The 26,696-nt window shown below is 40.3% G+C and overlaps 1 protein-coding gene across 1 annotated transcript; it reads left to right on the top strand.

The window, feature by feature from the left end:
* The first annotated feature begins 1,321 nt into the window (after positions 1-1,321).
* DHX32 (DEAH-box helicase 32 (putative)) lies at positions 1,322-26,506 on the top strand. Its single transcript, XM_009907150.2, has 11 exons — positions 1,322-1,614; positions 3,824-4,017; positions 5,679-6,051; positions 7,999-8,244; positions 10,918-11,017; positions 11,130-11,288; positions 20,261-20,452; positions 21,937-22,086; positions 23,684-23,874; positions 24,658-24,839; positions 26,314-26,506. The coding sequence occupies exons 1-11, from the start codon at positions 1,345-1,347 to the stop codon at positions 26,504-26,506; spliced, it is 2,250 nt and encodes a 749-aa protein (XP_009905452.2). The 5' UTR covers positions 1,322-1,344.
* The last annotated feature ends 190 nt before the right edge of the window (positions 26,507-26,696 follow it).

Genomic DNA, 26,696 nt, shown 5'->3' with positions numbered 1-26,696 from the left:
ACTCCTCCATAACATCACATTTGGCTCTGGCCCTCACACTGGGCAGTCTGTCAGTCTTCGCTGCCAGCAACTCCTAAGTGCCAATAATCAGCCTGTTTTTGTGAGCAGCATATAATTAGATTTATCTCATTTGGATTGAGATATTCAGACTGATGAACAAAAGATTTTCTCTTACTTCTCTTTGTTGGCTTTCTATGCTGCTGTCATCAGAGAAGGTATTAATAGCACTGCAGCAAATACGGTCCAAAGCTGTGAAATAATTTGTAACAAGAGGCAATAACTTGTATTAATTCTTTAGTGCAGAAAAAGCTTGGTACAGAAAAAAAACCATACCAGCATTGTGCTCAGAGACTGTTCATCAAGACACTATCAGTATCATTGCTCAACAGGACATTTGCCTCTGGAGCTAAAACAAAAAGTGTTATTTAATATTTCTTCTATAGTACAGATCAGTCAAGATTAGGAGCTTCAGTACTGTTACTGTGGAGTCCTAAGAGTTGGAGTTACTTCATGTCAGTAAGTTTTCCTTCCCCAATCTTTCCAGGCCAGTCCTGGTGTCCTTGAAGGATTAGAATTGGCATCTCTGCTGGTTTTTTTAATGTATCTAGTATATTTGCAGCAAAAGCTGTTACAGCCTTGTAAGATTTCCAAGCAGAGTTAATGCACAGAGTATATAACAAGACTCTTTACTACTCTGGCTTTCTAAAGCACCACAAGTAACATACAATAAACACACTGGCTCCTCCTGATGGATGCTTTCAAGCAGCAGTTATGTCCTGTTAACTGGATGGGACTTGCCACCCCTGCACTGTTTTTGCTGCACCCAGGGGTGAAGCTCATTGTGCTGGGATTAGCCAGCCACATGACCATCCCTGCAGTCACAATAATCACTCCCTAGCCTCCTATTCACGGCAGCTGGGAGTGATAAAGGTCAGGCTCAGCATGCTCTTTCCCAATTATTTTCCAGTCTGGTCGAGGTGGAGACAAGAGCAAACAGTGGTCTGGTACTCATGGTCTGGCTTAACATGCTGCTGAAGTGCAAAAACACAGCTCAGCTTCTGTTTAGCAGTTTTTGAGTTAATCACTGCAGTTTTGAAGAGTTTGGATGATCTTTTAAATATATTTTCTTGAGGCTTATTCACATTACTAAACTACTTGAAGTCTGACCAAAAGATCACAAAGTCACCAGCTGGACCCCAAAACTGAAGAGCTGGGAAATACTAATCCTGAAGCAAGCAGAAATGCTTTTCCCCAGGTTTCGGGGGCCTGAATGAGCGATCAGTGCACAAAGGACTCCTTCCATTACTAATGTATGGTTGCTGGGAATAATACATGTAAGAAAAAATGGAAGTTTTGACCTTTTCTCCAGAGATCCACTGCTTTTCAGAATTACTTGATGGCAGCGATGGTGATGAAGAAGAAATACTAGTATGTGGAGAAGACTTAGAGCTTAATCCTTTTGATGGCTTGCCCTACTCTTCCCGTTACTATAAACTTATGAAAGAAAGAGAAGAGCTTCCAGTATGGAAAGAGAAATATGCTTTTATGGAAAGTTTGCTTCATAATCAAATTGTGATTGTGTCAGGAGATGCTAAGACTGGCAAGAGCTCCCAGGTCAGTACAACATATTTGGTTGGGGGTGTTTTTATTATTTTTAGAACGTTTAATGTTGTACTTTTCAGAGTTACTATTATTATTTTACTAATATTGCATGGTTTTGAAATAGAACATATTTTTTTTGCCTTAAATTGACTATTCACTGTAGTTGCCCCTTACATTAGGTGTATCAGCATCCAAATTTATAACTAGTCCCTGGTTTCTGTTACGAGTGGGCTGTTACTATGCTGAGCACTGTATGGGATTGCAGTAGAAAGACATCCAGCTGTGGTGGTGGTACACATAGTTGCACTGAGTTTAGCCATTCTCAGAGTAGGAGCAGATGTGCAGCCATCTGTTGTAATCTGAGGCGTTAAAACCTGGAGAGGGGAAGTGAATAAAGATTGATGCAGTCAAATACAGATTCAAAATACATGCCTAAGCATACATTTAACTAACTTTCCTCAAATAGTCACGGACAATTGACACTATGTTTATTACAAGCCATTTTACTTGGTTGATGATGTCCTTTGGGCTTCAGGGTAAGCCCCCTGAGTACCCAAGAGTAACACTTCTCAGACTGTATTTGTGTGACAGTGTCATAAACAATAAATACAAACTACAAGTGGTTTTGTACTAAATATTAAATACACAAATATTAAGCCCTTTCTGAGTACTGAAGACCACACACACATTAACTACTACAATCTAAAGTTCAGAATCAAAGATACAGAAAACCTTAAAAAATTCTGTATTAAGTATTATTGTATCTGCCAGTATGTAATTTTTTGCTTCGTTTGTATATCACAATATCAGCTCTGTCCCATCCCTGGAACAATTCTAGGTCAGCTCGGACAGGGTTCTGAGCAACCTGATCTAATCGGTGATATCCCTGCTGACTGTAGGGCGAGTTGGACCTTTAAAGGTCCTTGGAACCCAAACCATTCTAGAAGCTCTACTTGAAAACCTATCAGATCTATCCTTTCAAATGTATTATGGAATGGACCAGCTAAAATCCTTCCCTCCTGAAATTTCAAGTGTATTTCCACTTTCTTCTGTGAGGTCAAATCTAAATGCAGTATACTTTAGGAGTTGATTCAGGTTGCTTTAGTAGATCTATAAATGATTCCATCTACACTTGGCTGGCTGATGTTTTGTTTATTTGGACAATTTTATTGCCTTAATAATGACTGAACTGTCATTTTGCCCTCTTTTTACCCATTGAACACCCAGTGGAAATTGTGAACTCTGCAATGACTGTGTTGGATTCAATGCATATGCTCGCTTGGAAAGCGTGGTGTAGCTCTGGTTAGCACTACAGCAGGAAAGAAATACAGTGGTTCGCAGACAGGTCATAAGAGAAGGTGAAAAAAGTTCTCAAGGAATGAAGGATTGAATGAAAGATTGAAATCAGTAGGGCTGTTCTCAGGGAGAAGTAATGATCTTTCCCTCATTTCAGCCAAGAGTAAAAGGTGGGTTTTTTTCCAACAGAACACAGTTACTTTACAGAACTCATGTTAAAAGACATCACTGAAGATAAAATCTCAGTTGACTCTAACCACCTAATTATCCACTAGGGATATCAAATTCAGCTGTGGTGGTATATAACCTAAGTCTGTTACCACAGGAAGCAGAGAAGAATTTTAAAGCAAGTGCTATAAGCCATAATATTATTGTTTATAACTGGGATCAGGAGAAAGCTTTCCTCCCAGTAAAGCTGTTGCACGGTATCTCATATACTGCCAGAGATTCTGATGCTGGACAGTACTAGAGATCATATATTGAACTAGAGACATCAATTTTCTCTGTTCCTATGAAAAGGATACACAGCCACCTGGTGCCTGGCACTGGCAGGTTTCCTATTCAGCCAGTTGAGAAGCCCTCAACAACAGCACTGTGGGATCGACCAGCAGATGCTTATGGATGATACAACAAATATTATCTGTTCCCCAGGGACTAATTCTGTCCTTTCTGCAATATACTCAAACTAATCTGAGTCCAGCTGAGAAATTCCCAGGTATTCTAGCCAATCACTCCAGTTCTTGACTACTTAACAGATTCTGGGGCTTGACATTTATCAAGGCAGATAATTTCTGTGTTAGGTGCACCTCATCCATCAGTAGGCAGTGGGTGCTCAGGTTGATTTAGTTCTTCCACACTGTCTACCTCTTTTGGATTACAATCTCTGCTAAATACCAAATCCACCTGTTTTCTTGTTTACTCACAGGTTCCTCAGTGGTGTGCTGAGTACTGCCTTTCCATGCACTACCAACACGGCGTAGTCGTGTGCACCCAGGTACACAAGCAGACTGCAGTGTGGCTGGCTCTGCGTGTAGCTGATGAGATGGATGTCAATGTTGGCCATGAAGTGGGGTATTCCATTCCATTTGAAAGCTGCTGTACAACAGAAACCATCCTGAGGTTTGTCTGGTTGGTTTTCAGTTCCTTCTAATAAATTTGTGGCTTACAGCCCTTTGTCAAGTGCAAGTTTGCAGCTGACAGCGCTCCAGTCCTTAGGTCTTTATTGCACAACTAACATGGTCAGGAAGACAACTAACATTGTCATAATTGCAAAAGATGTTTACATATACTATGGCAACAACAATAACAAAGAAACCCCAACAACCAACACTAATTTATAAAATTATATATAATATTTTTAAATGCAGATACCAGGAATTTTGTAAAAGGCCTGAAAGAGATATTCCTGAGGAGAAGGATTTGGGGCATATTAGGGCTTGTAGTGACAGGATGACAGGGAATGGATTTAAGATGGAAAAGGGTACATTTAGACTGGAGATTAGGAAGAAATTCATTACAGTGAGGGTGGTGAAACACTGGAACAGGTTGCTCCAGAGAAATTGCAGATGCCCTGTCCCTGGAAATGTTCAAGGGGTTTTGAGCAAACTGGTCTAGTGGAAGATGTCCCTGCTATGGCAGGGGTTTAGAACCAGATGATCTGTAAGGTCACTTCCAACCCGAACTACACTATGATTCTGTGCTAAACTGTAGTAAAAACTTAAGTGAGAGAGGTTATTATCTGTGCAAAACTTCATTAAGTACCTCACTAACCACCTTTTTCTTTCTCTGTTTTCCAGTACAGCAATGCTCATTACCAAAAGAGAATGTGGGACAATCTATCACAATACAAAGCTGGAATTTAAAAGCAACCAAAAATCATGGCTGCAAAAAGGGTATATTGAGTAACAATGAGGGGGGAAGAAGTATTTAGGAGCTAAGAAATGCATTTAAATACAGACAGGCGACAGCAGCAAGACAGAGATTCAGATTTTGAGCCTCTCTTGAAGTTAAGAGAGTTATTTTCACTGGTCCCTTAATATGGCAAGGCACAAATTATAAAATATAGATCAAAATCCTTTTTCCCAGTCAATGATCCCCAGTGGAAAAGAGATTACTCACCACTCCTGAAAATCTAGTTCAGCCACTCTTCCTTTTGCATGTCCTTTCTCTTTCATGGAGAATTTTCAACCTCATCCTGCAGAACATCTTCCTTAGAGGGGGACGAATTCTGTCCTCTTACACATCAACAGCTGCTTCAAGAATTCAAAGTTCTGCTGAGTAACACAGAAAAAAATATTATAGTTTAAAAAACCCTTTCAGTAGCAGGGATAATAGAGATAAAAGTGAGGAGGGGTTTATGGTACAATTTCATCTCGCACCTTGGTTCTGGCACTGCCTCAAGTGCATGTGTACACCCTTTCATTATCTAGAGCTATTAGTTCCCAGCTCAAGAACTGGTGGTGGCATGCAATATGCTTAGGTAGTTTGGGAGATGAAAGGCAATATCAGTTATGATTCTAGGGCAGAAGTATTTCTTCTTTTCTCCAGAGCATCCTTCCAACCAGAGTGCATTTAGTGCTGTTGAATTACACTGAGTTTCTAGCTACTGATAGGATTTAAACAAGTAGTTGAGACTGTGGCACTGTCCACAAAATAGGGTCTCTATTCTTAACAAATCTTTCTGATAGAAGAGAGCACCAAGCTGTCCCCAGGACCCTGAAGTAATTCCTTACAATCAAGTCCCAAGGAATTGTGTGGAGTTTTCTGTTTGTATGTTGCAGATACTGTACAGATGACATGCTACAAAGGGAAATGATGTCTGCTCCTCTTCTGACCTATTATGGTGTCGTCATCTTGGATGATGTGCATGAAAGAACCACTGCAACAGATGCATTACTCGGCCTTCTTAAAAATGTCTTGATATTAAGACCAGAACTGAGGCTGGTAATACTCACTGCACCTCACATGTTGGGCAAACTGCTGAATTATTATGGCAGCATCCCCTTCATACGAGTGGAAAACAAACACCGTGCAGAAGTTGTATACTCCTGCAGCATTCAGAACAACCACTTTCTGTCTGCACTGAGACTGCTCTTTGAGATACACCACACAAAAGAGAAGGGCAACATTGTGATCTTCCTGGCCTGTGAACAAGTAAGTTATTAACTGATTCCAACATTTCTGATTTGAATCAAGAAACAATTTATATCTGCATTTTTGTATGAACTCGTTGCCAGTATCTAAGACACCAGACACTGCCAACATGTTGTCTCATTTCAGAGTCACAGAATCATTTTGGTTGGAAAAGACCTTTAGGATCATCAGATCCAACCATGCTCTAACACTCCCAAGGCTGGTGCTAAACCATGTCCCTCAGCACCACGTCTCTGCATCTTTTAAACACCTCTAAGGATGGGGATTCAACCACCTTCCTGGGGAGCCTCTTCCAGTCTGTGAGAATCCTTTCAGAGAAGAAGTTTCTTCTCAAATCCAACCTAAACCTCCTCTGGTGAAACTTGACTCCCTTTCCTCTCGTCCTGTCACTTGTTACTAGGGAGAAGAGGCTGACCTCCACCTGGCTCCAGCTTCCTTTCAGCTAGTTGTGGAGAGTGAGATCTCTCCTCAGTCTCCTTTTCTCCAGGCTTAACAACCCCAGCTCCCTCAGCTGCTCCTCACAAGACCTGTTCTTCAGACCCTTCAGCAGCTTCAGTGCCTTCCTCTGGACATCTTCAGAATTTCAATGCCTTGCTAAAATTTGATTTTATTTATAAACATTTTGTGTTTAAAAAACTACCAAAAATTCCTATTATAATTAATAGGTTACCACTGAATTTAGGACTATATTACAGGAATCACAGGAATATTCAGGTTGGAAAAGACCCTCAGGATCACCAAGTCCAACTGATAACCCTACTCTACAAAGTTCACCCCTAAACCACATCCCCAAGCCCTACATCCAAATGACCTTTAAACACCTCCAGGGTTGGTGACTCAACAACCTCCCTGGGCAGCCCTTTCCAATGCCTGACCACTCTTCCTGTGAAAAATTGCACTGCACAGAACAACCTTCTGTGAATTTTCACCCAGGAGGAGATGAAGTAGTAATGAAACCTAGAAATTAAAGGTGACATTCCTTTAGTAGAGTGCAGGGACATTTTATTGATTATATTAGTTCTTCATAGATTTTATTAATCATTGGGGGGGGGTGGTGGAAACCCAATCAAACAACACAAAACAATAAAAACCTTTACCAGACTTATAGCTTCTTAAATATAATAACTAAGGTAAAGTAGGAGGATTTCTGCATACTTTGATTTTCCTAAGGTATTCTAATTAGACTAAGACCATCACAGTATTTTCCAAAGTGAGCCAAAAAGGGGCTCTGCCATTTTAGCCCTTCTCATGATGGGGCCAGTAGGGACTGGAGAAGACAATTACTTGATCTGTTCTGATTGCAGGAGCAGTCCTTGACCTTGGCCATCAGTGCAGGGTCCCTCATTGCCAGCTCCAGAGTGCACCGTGCACAGAAAAAGCCACCCCACAGAGGACAATACCATGTTCATAACTTTGGTTCCAACAAAAGAGAAAGCATTTTGGGCACACCAGTGGAGTATATGAGTACCTGCTACAGTATTCCCAGCCCTACACACACAAACAAATTCTCACCAAACTGGTACTAAGCCACTAATATGGATGCATCCTAAATGTCCTACACACGTGAAGTTTTGTGACCACTTCATAATTTTTCAGCCTTGCTATTCCTGTGCTCTGTTTTTGCACATCTGCATAACAGAGGTGGGTTTGGAGCAAATTAAAGCTAGAGAAGACTGTTTTGAAAACTGCAGAAGAGAAACAGACTTCTCAAAAAACAGCCCAGCTTTTCCCTTGTCTATAGTCAGTGGATAGAGCCAGTAAATCCTCATACATCATTCTGTTCCCTTCTTTTTCCTCTTTAATTATGTAAGGTTTAAAGGTTGTTATAGTTTGATATGTAATTAAAATTCATTTCAGAATTACAAAAACCCAGTTGCTTTCAAATTAAATGTTGATATTTGGTGTTCATGCTCATGAGGAAATAAATTTTCTTTCTCCTGATTACAGGACATTGAAAAAGCTTACCAAATGATCAGACAGGAGCAGTCCAATTTAAACCCTGACCTTGGAGAACTCATTCCAGTTCCTTTATACCCCACAAAACAAGAGCTTATTCCCAAAGCCAACCAAGACAAACAGAAATGCTGCCAGAAATACAGAAGAAAAGTGCTACTCACCACAAGCTCTGGAGAATCTTTGATTTGGATTAAAAATGTAACCTTTGTTATTGATGTTGGTGTGGAGAGAAGAAAGGTTAGTGAAGCTCACCAGAATCAGCAGACCAAAAATTAGCTATGCCTAAGGGTTGTTTTCAGGGTGAGGGAATGGAAAATGTGCAGCTAAGAGATTGTTGCAAATAGTTTCTAGAGGATCAAATATTTGTCTATGGTTTTCATAAGTCAGATTCTATAATATTAACATTCAAATTAACAAAATCTAACTTTCAGGGGCATCTCATGTGAAAACCAAGAAAGAAAACACAATTACTTCCTAAATTCAGACAGGAAACACTATTTTAAAGATTCTAAAGCCAGATAAACACTTTCAGCTGGAAGTGCCACTCATTTGGGTACCAAACCAATGCCATTTCATTTGCAAACTATACCTTATGTTATTTTTTTGCCTATTGGTCATAATTATCTCTTCAGTATCTTACAGGAACAGCAAAACATAACCATTTCTTGGCAGCTTACCTGGTTTAAAAGAAGTAATCTCATCTCTTGTTTAACAATTTAGTAATCAGTGCCACAGACCATACAATGTCAAGAGATGCTCTCAAAGGGCATTCCTTTTTAAAGCTCCTCGTGCTCCTGGATACGTGTTTCCACTCAAACATCTCAAAATGCTGCAGCTTATCAAAGTAATCTCTGACCTTTTGTCTGTCTTCAGTTCTTTTCCAACCCATCCTGGGAAGGACCAGTGCAGCTGCAAACACTTGTTTATCTTTTGCTTCTCTCATGTGTACAAAACTGATGTCCTAAATGATGAGCAACTGTGTAGGAGCAAGTCTTAACATGAATTGGAAAGCTGCACTTGTAACTGTCTTAAGCTTTGTAGCTGTCCTATTTGTTTTGCTAGTCAAAATAATGCCAGTAAGAGGCAAGAGAAACAATATAATAGAGTTTCTTTCTATAATGGAGAATGAAATCACCAAATTGAAGTTAAGTGTTCCTGAAATTTTGGGTCAGGGATCATTAATCTTTGATAAGCCTTGAAAGTATTTCAGGCAAAAGCCTGGGAACTCCCATCACCTTTCATTTTCACTCCAAAAAACTCTAACACTGTCACTTCTAAAGGTTCTTATGTGGGGGCTTATGTGACTCGGCCTCAAGTCAAGCAAAACATAATTGTCATACTTTTGTGTGAAATGAGCAAAAGCCTAAAAGCAGTTTTCAGTTAGGTCATGCACAACTTATTTCTGAAACTACAGTTGTCTTGGATGACAGAAATGAATCTTGTTTCCACAGTAATCTGAAGCCCAAAGTAAAGTTCTGTGAATCATGGAGTGTTTTGGGTTGGAAAGGACCTTAAAGCTCATCTAGTTCCAACCCCCTTCTGTGACTCAGAAATAGGAAGCAATGGGAACCAAATCAATTTCAGCACAGTCCTGATGGCCATCATATCACCTCTATCAATTTTTTACCCCTTAATTCAACTATTTATTCCAAACAGCTGAAGTTTAGTCCTTTCATATTCATTCCTCAGCAGTTCCAATTCATAAACTACATGGCTGAAAGTCAGTTGAACGCAGAGGGAACAGGCAAAGCTTTGTACAGAAAAAAGTCCCACGTAAGTCTTGGCAGTTAGGATATATATAAACACTTACCTGGAGGAAAATAAATTTATCCCCTGCACTGAAGCACATTTTATAGAATCACCTGGTTGGAAAAGACCTTAAGATCATTGAGTACAGCCATAAGTAAACATCTCCCTGTCCAGATCGTTTTTTATTTATTTACTGAACCCCTGCTTAAAGTAGACACTTGATTCACATTATATGATTAGAATGTTGCCTTACCCAGATATTCTATGTCTTGCCCTACACTTCAGAATCTTGTGAGCTCCTAATTTTCATCAAAATCTCAGAATCACAGAATGGTAGGGGTTGGAAGGGACCTCTGAAGATCATCTACCCAAATGCCTCTGCTAAAGCATGGTAACCCACAGCATGTCCAGGCAGGTTTGGAATCTCTTCAGAAGACACTCCACAACCTCTCTGGACAGCCTGCTCCAGGGGTCCAGCACCCTCACAGGAAAGCAGCTTTCCCTCATGTTCAGGTGGAAAATTCTGTGTTCCAGTTTGTGCCTATTGCCACTTGTCCTGTCGCTGGACACCACTGACAAGAGCCTGGCACTGTCCTCTTTCCCACTTTTCCTCCCTCTCCCTTTGCTCTTCTCCAGGTCTCTCAGCCTCTTCTCCTCACACAGATGCTTTAGTCCCCTCTGCATCTTTGCAGCCCTAAGTACAACTAAGTAAAAAATAAAACAGGGCACTGTACCCCTGTGTAACAGTCCTTATCTCCTGCACTGTATTGACAGATTTCAGCATTAAGACAAAAAAAAATGGGAGTTAGGGAACAAAATGTTATCAGACAATGTTGGGATGCTGCAGCTGGAAGAAATAATCTTTTTCTGGTGCTTTTCTTGATGATATTGTAGATATACATTTTGTGCCTTAGTAAGGTACATTTCTCCAGAAAAAGACATTTATTTTGGTGTATACTTACAGAGTTATTGCACAGCATGTCTGCCATGTACCACAGTGCTGACTATTCTCATTTCCAAGCTGATGAAATACGTAACAGAAAAAGAAATGAGACTCTTGCTACACTTTCTGCAAAATGATCCAGGCAAAAATACAGGCCATTAATATTTTTTGTAGCCTTCACTAACTTATCTGATGCTTAATATCTCTTTCATTTAAAGGTGTACAATCCTAGAATCAGAGCAGACTCTGTTATAACGCAGCCCATCAGCAAAAGTCAAGCAGAGATGCATAAGCAAATTCTGGGCGTGTCTTCATCAGGTAGAATTATGAGCTCAAAATTTCAATCCATTAGCTCAAATTATTAGCAGAATCCGTGTGTACAACGCAAAAATATATAAATAAAAGGTAATTTTCCTGAATTATCTTCCAGGAAAACTCTTCTGCTTGTATCCTGAAGAGTTTACACACAAAGAAATGAAAGAACATCTGCCAGCCAAGATACAGGAGTCAAACCTGACAAGCATGGTTCTCTTCCTCAAGAGGATGGATATAGCAGGCTTTGGACCCTGTGACTTCATAACCAGGCCAGGTAATGATGAACTATCAATTTTCCATATATTTATTATTATTATGGCAGTTATTTAAAGGTTGTTTTGGTCCTGTTTATTCAAAATACTGGTTTTGCCTGAAGAACTTGTAATAATATTGACACTGCCTTTACCACTTACCTGCCCGAACAGTTCACAATGCAGTAGCTATACTTAGGAAAAATGTCACTATCTCTGAACTGTTTGCTCTGTGAAAGAACTTAAAGTATCTGAATGCAACTGGAATTATCACCTTTTTTTTTTTTAATATGGCAAATATCTTCTCATCTAGGTTTCATATCATTTGGCTGCAACCCACAAAGAAAAGTTGTGTCCCATTGTACAAGGCACCATACAGATATCTAAGAAAATATATTCATTTAATCAAAAGTTTACAGCCAAAATATAAGTTGCTTCTGTTACCTAGGAGATATATTTGGAGGAAATCAGATTTCTTCTTATCCTCCTGCATCTCCCACCTCAAATTTATAATAAGCTGTTACTTAGGGACAATAATTATACAATAAACCTGAATAAACTTTCAATACTACAAAGGGACTACTCTGACTTTTGAGATAAAAGAGTGTGAAGAAATGGCTGCTTGTTCATTTTTCTGACTTCATATTTTGGGGCTTTTTCTACAGAAGGATACTCTTTGTTCTGATCCTAACAAAACACCCCAATTTTGCTGTTGTTTACCCTTAAGGTGAGGGTAATAGAACAGATTTCACTGGTTTGGGAATCATATGACCTCTCAGTAGCTTCATTTAGAATACTTTCCAACACAAATAGGAAGAATTCTTATATTATCCTCTTTTTCTTCACACACAGACAGAAAATAAGAATCATCACTTGCCTTCTGCGTGTTGTGCAGTGTAATTAACCAGTAATACAGAATTCAGTTCCCACTGTTGGATGTTCTGATACATTGTAAGTGGGATATGTAAGAATAATTCACTCTACTTTTCCCTTTTCTGCCTGCTTAGCAGAAATATGCCTAAAGAAACTATGAAATGTGAAAAATGGGGGGGGGGGGGGAAATGTGGAAAAGCCAGTGGTAAATGATTGAAGACTGATGCAGATGGGAGTATTTTGGCCTTGTGAGGGTCACTTGTGTTGAAATCTTCATGGGAAATGGTTGTGGAAGACAGTTGGCTTCCACTCAAATATAGGACATATTTCAGCTTTAAAAAAAAAAACATTCTAAACCATATTAATGCTTTTACTGGATATGAAGAAAGTTGTCCTTGAATTGGAGAATGAATTAGTGAAGTTACATTAGGAAAAGCACTCTGCATTTTTTTTCATTTAAAGGCACAATGCAGACAATTCAGAGAGAATTCAGAGAGAATTCAGAGACAATGAAATGCTGGAGGCATTTAAGGGCTTTCACAGATGCAGGGATTCTAAGTTTTGTCTGTATTTTTGAGGAAATGGAGCTGAAGAAAGCATCCTGCTGATGTGTACAAAATTGTAAAGGCATTGGATGAACTTATCGAATATGGAAAGGTTTTGGCTAGCTAGATCAAAAGTGCAAGGTCAAGGTATTGAAAGGCTTGAGGAATTACTGAAACTGTGTGAGAAATATTAGGCAAGCTGTTTGAACAAAGAGAAAAATCCTACAGTTGCTGTAGGCAGTCCACTGAAAGGAGAAAGTCTGCACAATTTCCTGGTCTCCTTCCCCTCTTAAGGCCTCCCATGATTAAACATTTCAAACATTGCTTTAATTGTCTAGTACAGCTCTTCCTTTACCCTAGGACAGATTGCATTGGTTTTCTTTGCCTGGGGGCTTTCTTCTTCCCACATCTGAGTGGGCAACAAACCTTTTCTCTGCTAACACTTAGGTTATATTCCTAGCACACCTCCCCAGAGATGACTATAAAGCTCATAGTCTCAGAATGCAGTTTGAAGTACCTGCTGTGAAATACATTTGTCTGAAAGAAACAGGACTACTGAAGTTAGCAGATTTATAAGGGGAGTTAGTTATTGCATTAGACCAACTTACAGAACTCAAAAGAACATGTCAAGCTTTCAAGCACATGGCATATGCCTCATTCAACCTGGCCTTGAATACCTCCAGGGAGGGGGAATCCACAACCTCCCTAGGGAAACTGTTCCACTGTCTCAGCACCCTTACTGTAAAGAATTTCTTTCTAATATCCCTGTTTCTTGTACAAGAGGTAGAGAGCATGCAGGAGATAAGTAAAGAAACAAAAACTGCACCAGTAAAACATTTTACTTGTGCTCAACAACAACATGCACAAGTGGCTTTTTCTCCTGCTCTCTGAGGAAAAAGCCTGGATTAACTCTGATTCATTATTGCATTATGAAAGCAACAAACATGTCAGGCTGACAGCTGTTGCATTTAGTTCATGCTGTAAAAGAGATGAACAAATGAATACATAGAATACATAGAATAAACCAGGTTGGAAGAGACCTTCAAGCATCAGACTTGGGACACTTTTGAGAATTCATGAGCCATCTGAAAATGTCTCTGGCACTGCAGTTCTGAAGTATGCTCTCTGAACTTGTGTGCCACTCTCACAGGGATGTGTTTACATTTTTGTCAGTTAATCTGCTAGATCTTCACTGTGTTCTTTCATGGGACAAAGAGCTCCTTTCCCAGTGAGTGCAGCACCTTTACATCATTTTGTAAATCACTGGAAATTCCTTATTTAAACTATTCAAATCAGTATAGAGATGAAGCCACATAACATTTCTGTAAGGAATCAAGGTGAAAGCATTCTCTAGATTTTTCATTTGTGCTGAATTTCCATAAACAGTTTTCAGTGTAAAAGAGTTGTTGATGGTCATGGATAACACTACATTTCAGAGCTATTCTATTATAGCCCTCTTGAGAATACATTTCTAGAATATCAAGAGTTATATAAATGCAGGTCATTTCAAATTCTTTCAGAAACAAAAATGTGTTTGTGTAGCTTTTTATTATAAACAGACTGTAAAACTCAGAAACTTAATGTGCCTATGTAAGATCTGCTCAACAGAGATTACTTGATGGGAGATTTATGATCACGGATCCACTTGTAGATTCTTTGGTGGTTTAACTCCTGAATTTCATTGATTACATTTAGAATCATAGAATCAATAAGGTTGGAAAAGACCTCAAAGACCATCGAGTCCAACCTGTCACCCAAGACCTCAGGACTACTAAACAATCCCAACTCCCTCAGCCTCTCCTCGTAGGGCTTGTGCTCGAGGCCTCTCCCCAGCCTCGTTGCCCTTCTCTGGACACATTCAAGAGTCTCAATGTCCTTCTTAAATTGAGGGGCCCAGAACTGGATGCAGGACTCAAGGTGTGGCCTAACCAGTGCTGAGTACAGGGGCACAATGACCTCCCTGCTGCTGCTGGCCACACTATTCTTGATGCAGACCAGGCTGCCACTGGCCTTCTTGGCTACCTGGGCACACTGCTGGCTCATACTCAGCCAGCTGTCAATCAGTACCCCCAGGTCCCTTTCTGTTTGGCTGCTCTCCATCCACTCTGACCCCATCCTGTAGCACCACATGGAGTTGTTGTGGCCAAAGTGCAGCACCCGACACTTGGACTTGTTGAATGTCATCATGTTGGACTCTGCCCATCTGTCCAGCCTGTCAAGGTCCCTCTGCAGAGCTCTTCTACCCTCTAACAACCCTTTATCTCCTAATGAAAAGACATGCCCACAGTGCTGTCCCTGGTGTGTGGATATTGCTTAGTATATTTATGTTAGAAAATGCAGGTCAGCCTCTATCCTGACTGGCACGCAGCACAGGAGAAACCATTACCAGGCAGTTTGGAAGACTGAAGAAGCAGCATAAGGGGAAATGGAAAGACTGCAAAGTAAGAGTTTGGAAAAGTAGTTTTTTTTTAATGATCAACTATAACTTTAAAAAAAAAGTAGTTATAGACTTGGTGGCTTCAGCATATGGCAAACTCATAAAAAAAATCCTACCTCAGAAGTCAGAGGGAGAGAAAAGAGAATCAAGATGAAACCTGCACACAGAAGCTTGTCCTTGCAGAAGGAAAATCTTTGCATAATTTGAAGAAAAATTGGCAGTCAGTTTCTCCATATCTTCAGTTTGCTATCCAAGGAGCAATGTTTAAAAAAACAGTAACAGAAAACACCATTCTCCAGAGCCATTCTCCCTGCAGTAATTACTCTGGCACCTCGTCATGCTGTTAAGCCTAAGAGAACCTGGAAAAACTTGTGGATTGCCAGGCAGTGAATCAGCTCTTTAAAGGCAACATTCCTTCACCTGTCACTAAAGTCAGCTCTAACTTTGCAACATTTTTTTTTTCCCCTGTGGAAAGAAAAGATCAAACAGAAGAAAGGTATTTTATATACTCAACATTTTCACAGGGTAGGAGACTGGAACACAGGCCCTGTAGATCCTCCATAGGAATATTAAAAGACTATTAAAAATCATTAAAATTACATTTAACTCTTGTCTCCATTTCTTGCAGAACTTTGTGTAAATCACTTGCTTCATTATGTAACAATAATACTTTTGTATTTATTTGATCACACCTTAAAGGCTCCACGTTCAGCCATGTGGGATGTGATACAGAAAATACTAAAGACACAGCTACCTTTAGAAACATTACTTTGTGCATGCCAATGCTACCAAAAACTGTGAAAGGAAGAACATCATTTTAAGTCAGCTTGAAACTTTCAGATAAACAATTTCACTGCCAACAACATGCAGTTAGTTACTTTCTTTACTAAGGCTAAGTATGATCAGGAGTGCGATCTGTATTGATACAAAGCTGGTCAGATTTCCTGAAACAAGGCCAGAGCAACCCAGTCTTAAGTAACCAAAGAACACAAGCAAGGGAAAGAAAAAGTCAGATAAGGAAATACCTTTTAAACTTCCAGGGATGTGACAGTTTCTTGTTGAAAGCACAGGACACATCTTGAGAGCTTCTTTTAAACTTTGCTCATGTGAAAGCAGCAGTCAAGACACAAAGCATTGTGGTTTGCCTCGATGGCAGCAGCAGTTGGTGCTGGCAATCAGTCCTGAAAAATCGTGATACTGGCTTGCTAGAAATCATCCTAAGACAATATAGGTTTCTGTTCCTTCAATAAGAGCTTTTCATATCTAAACATTTGCAGTACTTGTGATTTATCATAGTTTTTATTGAAATCTATTCTCTGTCATTGATTCTCATTCTTCATTAGCTGTAACTTTTCATTTCTTTAAACTTTCTTCTCAGATGCTTTAGCTTTTGCAAGAGCTCATCCTTTATCCCATTAAGCCTCATCTGTCTGATAACAAAATGTTGTCTCTAGACAGAAGCCCCCCTCATGTACAGGCAAAAAGATGAACTCAAATACTGAAATGAAACAGGTTCACAGGCTCAACAGGAATTTACAGACTCCTGAGATTGCCTCTGAAAACAAATAGGAAGTTTTTTAAAATTAGGTGAAGTCACAGCACTACCAGACTTACAGCTTGGAGAAGTTCTGTAAAAGCTCATGCAAGGGGAATTAATAAACTATTGTTTCCTTTAGACACTAGTAACAGAGAAGGGTCATAGACAACAGGTGCTTGCTTGCTTCCCTATTAACTTTTAGAACCATAGAACCGCTTAGGCTGGAAAAGACTGTTAAATCATCTGGTCTACCCATTAACCTAACCATTCTGGTGCCAAACCATGCCAAACACCTCCAGGGATGGGGATTCAACCACCTCCCTGGGGAGCCTGTTCCAGTGTTTGAGAACCCTTTCAGTGAAGAAGTTTCTTCTAATACCCAACCTAAACCTCTGCTGGTGGAAACAGAAACAGTTTCCTCTCATCCTATCACCTGTTATGATGGAGAAGAGACCTCACTCCAATCTCTTCCAGGGTAGTTGTAGAGAGTGAGAAGGTCTCCCCTCAGCCTGCTTTTCTCCAGTCTAAACAACCCCAGTTCCCTCCTGAAGCACGGTGCCATGGCTAAGTATGACCTACCAATTCCTCACAGCTTGCTTAAATTTGCTTTTAATCTCTGTGGTGCAGAAGCAGCCTGCCAAGGACAGGTTCCTGTTCATAATGAATTCAAGAAAGAAATTCTTTCTAGTCGTCTTCTAATATGCATATGAGAACAAATATACACCCTGGCCATGTGGGCAGCTGTGGCATTGCTTTGGGGTTTTTAACTTAGAGATTTTTTTGGACATTAATATGCAAACTGACAGCAGACCACAGAAGCCTGAAGAACTGCCAGTGCAGTCATTAGTTTCTCAGTGCTGGGTATGCTTGGCTGGGGATGAGGCCAAGTCCTGCTGTCGTGGAATTTTTGCCACCAGCTTCAAGGGGACTAGAATTTAACTCATTACCCATAAAACAGAGAGAAAATATCAAACAGTTCCTTAAGCTGGAATAAGGAGGAAGTTGCTGCTGTGACAGAAGAGCAGTTATGAATTTAAATGAACTGGCACTCACAAAAGATATTGACCATTTCAATAAGATCTGAAATAGAGATCTATCTTTGAAAGGAGCTGGCAGAGAAAAAGCCTTCACACTTCAAGAATTCCCAAATTTCCACCAACTTTTTTTATGCTCTAGCAACTACTTTTTGGAGAGTGTGGGCTTGACAACTTCCACTCAGCTTGCAGGTTCACTCTCTCTAGCCACCATGGTTGCATATAAAGCTCTTCTACGCTTGCTTTGCCCAAGGGACCTACTGTCATTAACAGCAGATTTGTTGACTCTTGTCCTTTCAGATAGGTTTGCTTATCACTGAAGCTGTGAGAGTCTGAATTCATTACACCTTTCTTTCTCATCAAAAGAACACACAGACTAATTTTTTTTACAAAATCTGAAAAAAAAAAATACCCAACCCAAACCCAAAACCCAAACCAAACTCAAACAATCAAAAAACGCAGAATAACACTTCATATTCCTCTGGCACCATCTACCAAAAGCAGTCAGTAATAGTGAAAGAGCCAAGGCATACACAAGCTGAATCTGTCTTCTGCTGCTTCAAGATGCAAAAATGTAAGAAAACAAATAGTGGCAAAACAATACCAAAGGAGAAATCCAGCAACATACTTAACAAGCAAGAAGCATCTTTGCCAGACTCCTGTGTTCTTTACTCCCATCCAGCTGACAGGTTCAGAAGAGTTACTGCAAATGCCACCTTTTGGCCTGTTAAAAAATAGCTGATGAGATGCAAAGATAAGTGATGAGAAAGGTGTATTTGTGTCCCTGTGCATAAGCTATTTTCTGTATTGTCACTTCTTGTGGGTTGATTTCATTCACACTCATCTATGAAAGAGGAAGGTATACCTATGACTTGTGACTTACAGAGTAAGCTTCGTATATCATTGAGCAAAAGTTAATTAATTGAAGATACCTAAGTAATTGGTACTCTAGTGGTCCTAAAAATCTCCATATGTGCCATTTTAGCCTAAAAGCTTGGTGTTCAAGAAGCAAATCTCCCTACTGAACATGAGCCAGCAGTGTGCCCACGTAGCCAAGAAGGCCAGTGGCATCCTGGCCTGTATCAAGAATAGGGTAGCCAGGAGGAACAGGGAAGTCATTGTGCCCCTGCACTCAGCACTGCTTAGGCTCACCTTGAGTCCTGCGTCCAGTTCTGGGCCCCTCAATTTAAGAAGGACATTGAGACTCTTGAATGTGTCCAGAGAAGGGCAACGAGGCTGGTCAGATGCCTCGAGCACAAGCCCTACGAGGAGAGGCTGAGGGAGTTGGGATTGGTTAGCCTGGAGAAGAGGAGGCTCAGGGGAGACCTTATTGCTCTCTACAACTACCTGAAGGGAGGTTGTAGCCAGGAGGGGTTGGTCTCTTCTCCCAGGCAACCAGCACCAGAACAAGAGGACACAGTCTCAAGCTGTGCCAGGGGAAGTTTAGGCTCAAGGTGAGGAGAAAGTTCTTCACAGAGAGAGTCGATAGCCGTTGGAATGTGCTGCTCAGGGAGGTGGTGGAGTCACCATCCCTGGAGATGTCCAAGAGGGGATTGGATGTGGCACTTGGTGCCATGGTTTAGTAGTCCTGAGGTCTTGGGTGACAGGTTGGACTTGATGATCTTTGAGCTCTCTTCCAACCTTATTGATTCTATGATTCCATGATTCTACTGGCAGATCTCCACTTATGTTCATCTACCACCCAAGATAAAAAGCTATCACTTCAGTCTTTGCTCTCCTCTGCTCTCACTGTCCACACCCCTATCTTAAATGCTAAACTCTAACTCACTGTATCTTTCACTTTTTCCTCTGTTCAACCCATTTCATACTCGTGCTCCCTAATCACTGTGCAGCCCAAATTCACGCATTTCCTCCTTTGTTTCCCAAACTTGTCTCTCAGCCTACCCAATTATTTTCCTGGATTCACACATTTGCTCTGCCTTGCTGTTCTCAGTTCTGTCTGTGGAAGTTGTAACATACAACAGGGAAAATTTAATTTAATACAGTGGGAAAGTATAGGAAATTGCTAGGGAGAAATTTTCTGTTACTACATTCCCATTTTTCTTCTGACATCGTGAGAAACCAAGAGATCTCCAAATACCTGCCAGGATGATAAGACAGCTGTAGCTTCTGTGTGTGACTGACATTTGGTTATAACCCTCTTTCCTAGGGTTTCTGTGTACCTCTCAGATGTGGCCATCCACCTCTTTAAAATGAAGATGCACACAACAAAATACCTGAAGTAGGTGCAGCACATTATTCAGCACTGTGGTTGGACTTTTGACAACAACTGCTCTCTCACACACACACACAAAACCAAACCAAACCAACACAACAAAGTTATTTGCGGCCCTGTAATTGTTACCCCTTTTCTCCTCCCTCCACGGTGTTCTCATCTGTTTATTCATCTCATTTATTACTTTTTCTTCTCGCTCATTGTCAAACAACAGAAGCCAGTTTCGATTATTTTCACACAGGAAATATACAGCTGGATGTTATAATGAGAATTCAGACAGCCATTTAAATGGAGCCATTCTCAAGAACTTGAATTATCTTTCCTTTTTATTAGCCCCTGAAAGCCTGATGCAGGCTTTGGAAGACCTTGATTATCTAGCAGCCCTGGATAATGATGGAAACCTTTCTGAATTTGGAATTATTATGTCAGAATTTCCCCTGGATCCCCAACTGTCAAAGTCAATTCTGGCTTCGTGTGAATTTGAGTGCGTTGATGAGATGCTCACCATCGCGGCCATGGTAACAGGTACTTGTAAATAAGGTCTGACTGCATGGCTTGTGCCACCTGCTAAATCCACGTAGATTCTTGCAGAGTCTGTTCACAAGGGCAACCCAAAGGCAAACTTTTGTTATTCACATCCTGCTGACTTCAAGTAAGTGACTATCTCTGGCTGTTTAAGTCTTGACTTCAAGCATGCAACAAAACAAGAGTAATGAATTCCTAAGTAGCACTCTATTTCAGTGCTTCAGCTGCCTCTTTAGCTTCCAACCTTTTGTCAGAAACCATACACAGAATGTCCCTAAAATGAACTTTCTTATCACATTTTCATGTACATTTGGAGCAGATGGGAGCAGCAAATTAGGGGAAGTTCTAATTATAAACAATACTGGCCTACAAAGAATTACTTTGTGGTCTTGTTTCTTCATGCATTTTATAAAACTAACATAACCTTAAGGATGTTATAGTATTAATTATTCTGTCCTGATGGATCACTCTGTTCTTACAAGGCACTGTGAGACAAATCATCTGGCCCCAAAGACTGGACACATGAGGTGTGAAGAAGAATAGTTATATTAGAAAGCTGTTAACTACAGAACTTCTTCCCTTTGGCAAGACAGAGCTTTCAAACCAACACATAACCCCAGATATTTAAAACAAAGCTGCTGTTGAAATCTTGATACATCAAAGATACACAAAAGATTTTAGGATAACCCAGAGGGAGATGACTGCAGAAGTTCAAACAGCAAACAATGACCATGACATCTCAAGATCCCACCAGATAGAGTAGAAGAGGTCTAGATTGGCATTCTTTCAGGTCTCACTGTTACATGCTGGCTTCAACTAGGCTAAGCTGTCCCACTTTCCTCCACAGTGGCCTCCTAATCACATAGCATTATACTGCTGATATTATGACACACCCTGGCACAGCACCAATATTTGACAACTCTCTAATGCTCAACAGTCACCTGTAGAGAAAGTTCTGGCATAGCATTATTGTGCTTTACCCAGAGGGAATATCTTGGGTGCAGAAACTGGTGAGGAGTCTTGGGCAGCAAGGACACGAACCCACAAGGCACCAAGATACCGTAGGGGTTCTCTTTATAGAACAACTTTGTTTTATGCCTCAGCTGGCTTGATTATTAATAGTGGACCTCAACTTGTGGAGAAAATTTTGAGGCACATACAAGTCTAAACGATTAAGCACAGTCTCAATCATCTCAAAAGACACAATTATGTAGCACAGTACCACAACAGAAATTAAATGAACTGCAAGTCACAGTTTTCAACATATAGGAGCAAATTTAGGCATTGCAAACCAAACAAGAGTTTGAAACAACATCTACATAAATAAAACCTTAGTGAATGCCACAGAGTCAGGTCTTCAGCAGCAATCCCACACTGAAGATTAAAGGCAACTGAGAAGGGAAAAAAGCAGAAGCACCAGTGGAGTTACTATTTGTGCGTGCACCTACGTGCTTTAATAACCCCTGGCTTGATTTTTCTCTAAGCTCCTAATTGCTTCTTACACTCACCTCCTGGAACAGAAGAGATTGCTCTTACATGCTGGAGAAAATTCTCACACCCTGCAGGAGATCACTTTACTCTTATCAACATCTTCAACGCCTTCAAAGAAGCCACTGCAAACTCTGCAAATCAATGTAAGTGTGCCCATACTGGGCAGAAGAAAGCATATTGTAATCAATTAGGGGAAAACTGCTAGTATCTGAACAGTCATTATTAGCATTAAGTCACAGAAGCATAGTTCAGACATCCTTTTTTTTAACAGCTTCCCCCTCTACTCTGCCCTAGTGAGGTCACAGCTGCAGTATTGTGTCCACTTCTGGGCTTCACAGTTCAAGAGACAGGAAACTACTGGAGAGAGTTCAACAGAGGCTACAAAGGTGCTGAAGAGCAACTCTCTGAGGAGGAAAGGCTGAGAGACCTGGGGCTATTTAGCCTGGAGGAGAGCAGCCTGAGAGGGGATCTTCTCATTGCTGGTCAATATCTAGAGGGTTGAGGTCAACAGGATGGGGCCAGATTCACTTCAGTGGTGTCCAGTGACAGGTCAAGGGGCAATGGGCACAAACTGGAAAACAGGAGGTTCTACCTGAACATGAGGAATAACTTAGTTCCTGTGAAGGTGACAGCAGGCTGTCCAGAGAGGTTGTGGAGTCTCCTTCCCTGGAGAGATTCCAGACTTACCTGGATATTGTGATCCTGGGCAAAATGCTGTGGGGACCCTGCTTTAGCAGGGGGGTTTAGACTAGATGGTCTCCAGAGGTCCTTCTCAACCCACAGCATGCTGTGATTTTGTGACTGTAATTTACAGGAAGAAACCTAAGATAGCAACCATTGCAAATGAACGTCAGGTTTAGTTTAACTAATTGAAAATTACCTAGGAGAGCACACCTCAGCCAAGAGATATCCATAAGCACTGGAGCAATTGCCATTTGAAGTGACTCTGTGGAAAACCAGACTTATGGTTCCTCCTGTAACAGCACACAAACCATGTTTAAGATGGGAAATTACATAAATACAGTTGAGGAAGGGACTCAGTTCCCTCAGCAGCGTAACAATACTGGTGTTTTTCTGATAGATGTCAACTAAAAGGAAAGTTTAAGGGGAAAAAATAGAAAGTAGTAAAGTTTGTCTTTACAAGAAAGCAAATAAAAGTCAGAGAACTGCACAGCAGACAGAAACTTTTCATAGCTTTTTCCTGTGCTCAGACACCCTACTCAGGTTTATTTAGCCTGAGTCCAGTACTTAGTGATAGATTTGCCCATACTAAATAAGAACCTGGGACAGGAGAGTTTCATGTGCAGTCATGCTGAAGAAAGCTCCATGAGAACCTGCCCTTTACCAGCATGCAACATCCTAGCACTGCTCATGGGGTTTCAGTTCCACATTCCAGCCTGAATCCAGAAAGCCTGAAAATAGAGTTGCTACTCATTCCTTTTGCAGCTATTGCAGGCAAAATAAGGCATTTTGAGTAGTTTTATTCAGGAAGATAAAATTCTACAAAACTAAGTAAGGCTATGAAATATTGCCCACTACAAGCAACAGCAGTGAGCCTAAACTGTCCCACACAGCTCTTGTTATCAGAATTTTGCACAGCTCTGACACAGCTACTCACTCCAAAATGGTTTTAATCTATTGCACCAGTCAAAGAGCACTTTATGGAGCACTATCTCTGTGGGTAGTACCCATCAGCAAGACTTTGCTTTCAGCCAAACCCATTTTTTTTCTCCTCCATAGACTACAGTAATGAGAAATGGTGCCGTCATTATTTCCTAAGCTGCTCTGCACTGAAGATGGCAGAAATCATCAGAGCTGAACTAGTGGAGATTATGAAGCGCATTGAACTTCCCGTTTCAGAACCACACTTTGGATCAAAAGAAAATACTCTGAACATTAAGAAAGCTCTTTTATCTGGTTACTTTATGCATGTAAGGAAAAATACTGTGGTTTCCTCTTACTGCTCTGTCATATAGAATGCTGTCGGAGATCTTAAGTAGTTACACCTCTTGAGTTGTTTTTTCCACAGTGTATAAAACACTTCTGCCAATTCCAATCTTCTCTCTGGGATTCAGGTATGACAGCTGGAAGTCCACACACTTCCCTGCAAGAGGAGAACTGCCAATGTGCGTCTCACTCAAATAATTCTTTTACCCAAACAAATTTTTTGACTTCTAATATTCTCTCAGACATTATTTCCTTTTTGTTCTTGTGAAAATACACTGGAAACAGAGAATTGGCTTGTTCAATATGTTTAGTATATATAATATACAGCTTTCTTCATCCCAAGTGAGAGGTACTGTAGTTACAAACAAGAATGATTTATTACCACTTGAAAACATCCTCCTCATCACTATGTTCCACCTAAAAACACGACTGACCCCTCCATACTACACTGTGCCCTGCCACACATTGTATTTTAGCCTCATACCTCTTCAAGAACACAGCTCTTTTTCACAGACCCTTCAAATTCAGACATTTACTGTACAAGCCTGCCCTCACATGTTGCAGATGGTTTCCTTTCAAATATACAGATGGACATTTTCTTTCACTCTCATTTTATAAAATCCACTCCCTGGTTTTCCCACAGAAATTTGGGAAGAGATTTAGACTTTCTAGTTCAAAGTATCTGAATACAAGTTTAATATGCTAGGCAAACACTGATCTATGCATCTCTGCGTTCAATTAAGTCATGAATGACTGTTTTCTTTTAGATTGCTCGTGATGTAGATGGCTCAGGAAACTACTTAATGTTAACACACAGACAAGTGGCCCAGCTTCATCCTTTCTCATCCTATTACAACACCAGAAGAATTCCTGAGTGGGTTTTATTCCATGAGTTTAATATAGCAGAAGACAATTCCATCAGGGTCGTCACCGAGATATCACCTGATCTGTAAGTAAACCATGATAAAACTCTTTCTTCACTCATACCTCTACCACAATAGCACAAGCTAAGACAGAAAGAGGGTAAGGGGGTGTGTGTACAGAGAGAAGTCTTCTCTTTTTCTTTTATCTCTGTCATAAACACAGATATCATGGATGGTTTAGTACCCATCCCTGAAAGTGTTTAAAAGAGGCAGAAATGTGGTGCTGAGGGACATGGTTTAGCCCCAGCCCTCATAGTCAGATAACGGTTGGATTCTATAATCTTTAAAGTCTTTTTCAACCAAAATAATTCCATAATGCTGTCTTCTGGTTCTGTTGAGAAAGCACTCCAAGCATAACAGGTTGACTAGGTATGGGTGTGGATTTAAAAGAAAATAAAGCCAGCAAAACAGGCATAGAGAAGAGGAAATTTTCCTATCTAAGCAAAAGGAGCTGGCATCACTAAAGGTGAAGAAATTGTTGCTTTTCATATTGTTTTGCATTCACTAGAGAATGTATGTGGGATGTTATTTCTTTGTTGCCAGTGTTGTCTGTCACTGTGTGTGTAGGTTTGCTTGATGTCTTCATTTTCTCTCAGAACACTGCATTAGAGCTCAGAACTATTGAAAAAAAGGAAGAACTGTGATCTCAGGCCCTCACTATTCTTTTCATACAAACCAAAACATCATGTAAATCAGCCTTTCCTCTTCCCTAATCTGGCTGTTCTGTATGGGTACTGAAGTAAATCTCAGTGTCTGCCACTGTAACTGTAATCAGTTCATCCAGTGAAAGAAACACGTTAGAAGCTGTAAAAGTTTCTTGTGAAATACACAGAAAAAAAACCCCAAACACAAAAAAAACAACAAACAAAAGCCAAACAACAAAAAGAAAACCACCACCAAAAGCCATGGAAGAGTTAACATGGCAGTGTACTCACAGATTAATCTAGCTGGAAATGTCTTCGTTCCCTGAAAAGCTATTTTCCAGCCAATCTTTTTCTCAACGTGTTTTATGTACCCAGCCAGCTACATCATCTCATATCAACTGCTTACGGATTCAAGACTACAATCTTCCTTCTGCAAAAAACTCTTTACACTGAAAAGATACATTTCACTGCCCCACCTTTGCTATTTCCAGTGTTTATGAGAAAGCCCTTTTCATAATTTTCTTGAAGAAAAAATATGTTCAAATCCAGAAAACATTGCTGTTTAATGCAATCTGCAGCACTGAGAACCAAAGGACAATCACCCCCAGTGTAGAGAGAAAATATTAACTGCAAATCGACTGAAAGCATGAACTGCTCTTACACCTTGCAATGTTTGGGTTCTGAGTTGAGACCCTCTTTGTAGCTGTACTTATCAACACCTTGCTGACATCTTTTATCTAAGCTTGGAAATAACTATTCAAATACTTCAAAACTCAGTTAAAAAAAAAAAAGATGTTTTGCCTTATTTCTCTATCCATTAAAAAAGTAACAATGTTTTGTCTTATTTCCTCACCAGATTCATGGAGCTGGTACCTCAATACTATTTTAGCAATCTTCCTCCTAGTGAAAATAAGGATATTCTGCAGGAAGTGATCAATCACTTGTCACCCGTTTCAAGCATGAAGGAGAAACAGAAAGCTAGCAATGACAACAAGGAAAATGAAAAACTTGCCCAGACTCCCACAGAACAAAGGTGTACCATTCAGTGATTTTAGACTGAGCTAGTAGATACTGGACAAATAGAAATAAAAGCAGTATATGCATCAATCTTCCCCATCTTAACCCAGGTAATTACAGTGGGCTTTTGACATAAATGTATTCAACAGAAGAAAGTCATGGGTTAGAGCTGAGCTGGCCACTAGACAAGTGACAGTAATTGCTAGGCCACTCTCCATCATA

The sequence above is a fragment of the Dryobates pubescens genome, chromosome 30 (genome assembly GCF_014839835.1).
Source record: "Dryobates pubescens isolate bDryPub1 chromosome 30, bDryPub1.pri, whole genome shotgun sequence".
NCBI classification, from domain to species: domain Eukaryota; kingdom Metazoa; phylum Chordata; class Aves; order Piciformes; family Picidae; genus Dryobates; species Dryobates pubescens.
This window is presented reverse-complemented; position numbering and strand designations above follow the sequence as displayed.